Source organism: Panicum virgatum, chromosome 4K (genome assembly GCF_016808335.1).
Source record: "Panicum virgatum strain AP13 chromosome 4K, P.virgatum_v5, whole genome shotgun sequence".
Classification (NCBI taxonomy): domain Eukaryota; kingdom Viridiplantae; phylum Streptophyta; class Magnoliopsida; order Poales; family Poaceae; genus Panicum; species Panicum virgatum.
The window spans coordinates 14990213-14995744 of NC_053139.1; the positions used below are offsets into that span (position 1 = coordinate 14990213).

The window sequence follows — 5532 nt, forward strand, 5'->3', positions numbered from 1 at the left end:
CACCTTTAAGCTATCAAGTTGGGTGCTTGCACCTTATAAATATTAAGCCAAAAAATCTTTTGCAGAAAGAAATAAAGAACGTAGTCATATGAGAATAAGCCATAGTCGAAGTATTCTGCATGCTAAAATAGTCCATTATACAGACTACAAATGCTTCTGACTGTGCACAGATTGTTGCTTGATTAGTCGTCACCAATGTCACAGATCCAGTTAATCTGAAACACTGATTTTCTGACTAAAAGCAACAATCCGTTTACAGTACGGAAAAGACCACAACAAGTCAACAACGAACCTCATCGCAAAACGTTTAGAACAACAGCATTTAACACTAGTGGAGAAGCATGTGATCTGTGATAAAAAAAAACTTCTCTGATTAACCCATACATGACGAGGAATAAGTTTTAAAAAAAGCAGGCAATGCATGATCATCCCATATGGAATCAGTACATGATAACAGACAAGGAGCTATCTTTTATTAAGGTACTTCAATCAAGGCAAACAGTCAACGTTTTAAACCACACGGACATGACGACGATGCCACACATAATTATGTTGTTCGGAAACATCACCCTGCATAGTACCTCTGCAATGCCACATTAATTATCTACTTCATGGAGAAGTGCCACCACCATAGCCACCTCCATAGCTCCCACCTCCTCCATACCCACTGCCACTACCATATCCTCCACCATTGCCCCCGCCGTAGCTAGGACCTCCATAGCCACCACCATTGCCCCCGCCGTAGCCCGGACCTCCATAGCCACCACCTCCGCATGGAGGGCAACCGTTCCCTCCTCCATAACCGGGTCCGTAGCCTCCACCATATCCAGGCCCATAGCCGCCACCACCATGGACGTGGTGCTTGTATCCTCCACCAAATCCTGGCCCGCCGTATCCTCCACCGTATCCAGGCCCATATCCACCACCGTAGCTAGGCGGATCATTCCCGCCGCCGTACCCACCATTGTTTCCATACCCTCCACCATACCCACCTTCCATTCCGTACCCACCGCCATGCTTGTATCCACCTAGCCACTTTGCCTCCGTTTGTCCAGGCCCTCCAGCAGGCTTCACACTCTTCCCCTCAACAGGGCCTGCATGTCAAAAAAAAAAACTAGAATTAGTGATGATACTTGTTTTCCACAGGATATCACAAATGCAGAATAATGTTAGTGACTTAGTGTATAGCATCTTGTTCTAGTAAAAATAGCTACACATGCAGTTCGTTTTATGAAGAACGTAATCCATGAGAGAGAGAGAGAGAGCGCAAACCATCGGCTTCAGTGAGCTCCCTAGCGTACGTCACACTCTGGATGGCGAGCAGGAGGGAGGCTAAGACAAAACAGAGAAGAACTACAGGCTTGACCGCCATTTCTGCACCTTATGCTGAGCAGAACAAGCCTTGCACTGCTGCGACTCGGTTTTTATAGGGCCGGCAACGCATGCAGGCACGCTGCACGCGTCCAAGCCTATCGCTGAGCTACTGGACGGGGGATCGAGCCGAAGTAATTCAAGCTCCAATAAGTGCCATGATACAGTTGGAAGTTAGCTTGCATCGGACTAGCTAGATCATTAGGCAGAGCTTTGGTACTTCCCGGCATCGACTTGATTACTACCCAAATGTAGCCGGGCATTGAGTAACTATACTAACGCGCCAAGAATTGGCGCGCCCTCGTGAGCCGCGGCCCCACGTGGGGCCGGAGGTACTGTTCACAATAAAAAATAATTCGTAATTAAAAATTTAAATAAAAAACATGTGGGCCCGCGTGTTTAAATGTTTAGTTTTTTTATACACAAAAATAATAAAAAAATTTGTAAATTACATTTATCTCTATTATTTATTGGATTTTGTTTTCACTTTGTAAACTCACAAAATATAATTGAATCATACATTCATTTCTAAATTTATCATTCTTTCCACCAAAATTAATAATTAGTGTAAGCTAATCCATTAACATACACAAAATGAATTCCTATACGTACTATTTATGCAGGACTCACGTGGGTTCTGTGTGCTATTCAGGTGGTACCCACATAATATTCAATTGGAATCCACCCACAAAATATGTTTATCTATTTATTTACATGAAAATAATAAACATATTTCATACACTACATTTACATGTGCTAGCCCCTACTACTTATTGGATTTTAATTCCACTTCGTAAACTCGCAAAATATAATTGTATGACAATCCATGAACTATACCTACCAGACTTTATTCAATACATCAACACGTTGTTAAAATATATCAACACAATATTGTTTTACCTGTAGCACACGATAATATAATTTTATTATTATTTTAGATCAAATCTTTTGCTACAGGCGCGCAAAGCGCGCCAACCTGCCTAGTTGAGATTCAAGTATCAGTGGCGCTACATGTGTGGTTGAGGGTGCACAGCAGTTAACATAGGAAGCTAGATGCTGTAGATGTGCCCACTCGGATTCTAGCTAGTAGATGTGTTAAAGTGGGCTACAGGTTTAGAGCTGCTAATCAGAGATTTCTAGTCGAGATAAATTGGGCTGTAGGCTGTTACGGTGTCGTTCAGAACAGGAAGGAATCACAACTAGGAAAAGCAAAGTAATGAGGGGCATAGGCCATGCATGATCACTAGAGTTGATTTGAGTACATCCGCTCTTAAATTGATTTTTTCTTAAACCTTGATCAATAATATTTACTTACCCAATTAGTTAAGTGAAGTAAAATAATTAAGTATCATCACTTACTTGTGTATTGAAAAATCAAATAAACGAACCTTGGGTCAATGATGCCATATATCTAAGAATGGAGGCAGTGCGTGGAAAAATATCAAATCGTCCATCCACAGCCTACAAGTCTACAACTATAGTTCAATCAATACATCAACGTTTCTGTTTCAGTTCATTAATTAGCAGGCAGTAGTAAATTGTTCGAACACCTGTCCCCTGATTCAGTGAAAAGGATTTATAAGACGATCAAGGAACGCACTTTCCCTACTATATTCTGAATATCTTACTATTACTAATTGCATGCTCCTTTTGAAACCTCCAGGTGAAGCCACCTAGAATCCTACGTGGAGAGTCTAAAACAATAGAGAAATCTTATAAATTCATACAAAAATCAGAAACATCAGGCCAACAATTCGGCAACTCTAATCATAATAGCAATTGGATATGTTATTACTAGGTGATTCCCCACGCGTTGCTGCGGGATTTGAGAGAGTTTTTTTATAAACTATGATAAAGAAATACAATAGTTTTTTTTAAATAAAACGCTATGGAGCGTAGCAAGATAAATAAGCACTTAGATCGAGTTTGCTAAAAAACAAAAAAAGTGATAGATTTTTTAATAATAAAAAGCTCGTATAAATGGCGCATTTGTAGAGATTACACTGAAAGCCATATGAGAAATCTCTTGGATGAAAAATAATAGATTTTTGAGTTACTCTTTGGCTAGAGAAGAAAGAAACCAATAATACATGCATTTTATGGATATAAGACGTGCACGAAGTTGATTGGATAGTTACAATAATGAAGGTGATGTGGCTAATTCAGAGAATAGAGAAATAGTAATAAATCCTTATGGATCCCAATAGTGATGCACATGTTGATGTGGCTAAATGAAGTAATTATGTATACTCTAATTACTTTTATAAATAAACAAACTATTATAAATTAATGCTAGTGGATTGCATGACATGTTGATGTGGATAACAAAATGCTAGTGTGGGTTTCAATTACATGTGATAGTGCATTGCTGAGGTGGACATCTTGCATGTTGAGAGAAATCTCTAGTGGGGACCAACTATATAGGTTTTATAGATATTCTAATAAATTACTCACCTTTGCCATTATAAAAATAGATTAAATTAAACTCCCTAAATATGTATCTAAATTACCCACCTCTGTCATTATAAAAAATAATCTAAAGTAGCCCCCCTAATCTTCATATAAATTACCCACTTATATCGTTATAAAATTATATCAAATAACCCCATAAATTTTCATATATAGTATCCAATAATATCATAATAAAATGTAGTAAACCTCAAATTTGAATCAAAATTATATTATTATAATACAATTATAAAGCCCATCAATATAAAATTATAAATTAGTAATTCTATCATTATTAATATATTATTTATGTTTTTATTTATATAAAATACTAACCATAATGTGTGTGTCGCCATATATTCATGTATAAGAGAAGAGATAAGAATACCAATTTTCATGTTGTTCATATAGCTCAAACAAAGTGTTCAATTAAATACACATCAAACATATATGGAGGTGTGATGAAAAGTGAGAAAAAAATTGTTAGTAACTAAATCTATCACATTTATTACAATTATATAATGATAAATATGTATTGTGTCTATAGAATATTTAATTGGTTAAAGAAAGCGTGAGATAGATAATTATTAGATATCTCTAATGTCACACCCCAAAATTTCCATTTTGGGTTGTGAATATCATTCTGAATAAAATTATCCATCTTCTATATATTTTGAGAATTTTTTCAGAATTTTGTGGCATTTATTCTCATTTTTCCCAGAGCTAAGTCTGCTTAATGGAATGTTCTGCTATCCTTTTCACGAGCTCCAAATATTTTATTTGAGCTTTTCGTGTCCTAAATATTCTGTGTGAATTTTTCCCTAAATTGTTGGGGTAAAATTAACACAACTTATTTCTTTTTCCTAGCTGAAGAAAAGAATTAATTTTCTTTTCTTTATAATTTCCTTTTCTTTCTCTCGCCATCCTTTCTTTACTCCCTTTATTTTTTTTTCCTCCGCCGGCCCACTCTTCCTTTTCTTTTGTTTTGGGTTGCCTCTCCATGGGCCCCACCCACAGCCCGTGAGGCCAACTCGCCTTCGTGGCCTCTGCGTGCAGCATGCGAGCGTCGCCACGGCCATCTTGCGTGCGCGCTTGCAGCGCCGAGGCCGCCCGCTGGCCGCAGCGTCTATCTAGGGCAGGCAGCCTTGGCCCCACACCCTGCCCGACTTCTCCTTTGCCGCACGCCCCTGTTAGAATAAATAGGCCAAAAGCCTATTAAAAATGATCAATAAATCTCAAGGCATATGATTTGGGGTAGTTATAATTGTAACAGTACCGCATTGGAAGTTGAGAAAGTTGTCATTTTGTTTCACAATTTGATGACTATTAACTGACACGTGGTTAGTGACTAGTAACGGACATTTCAATGGCTGGGAGTTACTAGTTTTCATGGCATTAAGCTAGGCAGTCAAAGGTCCTTCACGGTGCCTTTCATGGTGTCTTTCATGGCATTAAGCTAGGCAGCCAAAGGCCTTTTACGGTGCTTTTTTGATGGCATTAACTCGGACAGCCAAAGGTCACGCCTGGGGCCTATAGAGAGGCATCATTTCACTGTCTTCCATATGTAAAACACACGAAGCTCCACCGTTGTGCTGCGTTCCTGCTGCCCCGTTCTGGTTCTTGCGCGCACGAGCACCGGAAGAGTAGGCCTCCGAAACGCTGCTGTCCGTGAGTTCGCCTGCTCGGGTGAGGACGGCAATCACGTTTTGGGAG

The 5532-nt window shown here is 39.0% G+C and overlaps 1 protein-coding gene across 1 annotated transcript; it reads right to left on the reverse strand.

The window, feature by feature from the left end:
* Nucleotides 1-448: 448 nt before the first annotated feature.
* On the reverse strand, nucleotides 449-1380 carry LOC120705083 (acanthoscurrin-1-like). Its single transcript, XM_039989614.1, has 2 exons — nucleotides 1273-1380; nucleotides 449-1094 (listed from the first exon to the last, which is right to left on the reverse strand). The coding sequence occupies exons 1-2, from the start codon at nucleotides 1370-1372 to the stop codon at nucleotides 610-612; spliced, it is 585 nt and encodes a 194-aa protein (XP_039845548.1). The 5' UTR covers nucleotides 1373-1380; the 3' UTR covers nucleotides 449-609.
* Nucleotides 1381-5532: the final 4152 nt, after the last annotated feature.

Coding starts and splice junctions, on each gene's coding strand:
- LOC120705083 (XM_039989614.1), bottom strand. CDS start 1,372: ATGGCGGTCAAGCCTGTAGTTCTTCTCTGTTTTGTCTTAGCCTCCCTC. Junction 1,095..1,272: donor GGAGCTCACTGAAGCCGATG/GTTTGCGCTCTC, acceptor TTTGACATGCAG/GCCCTGTTGAGGGGAAGAGT.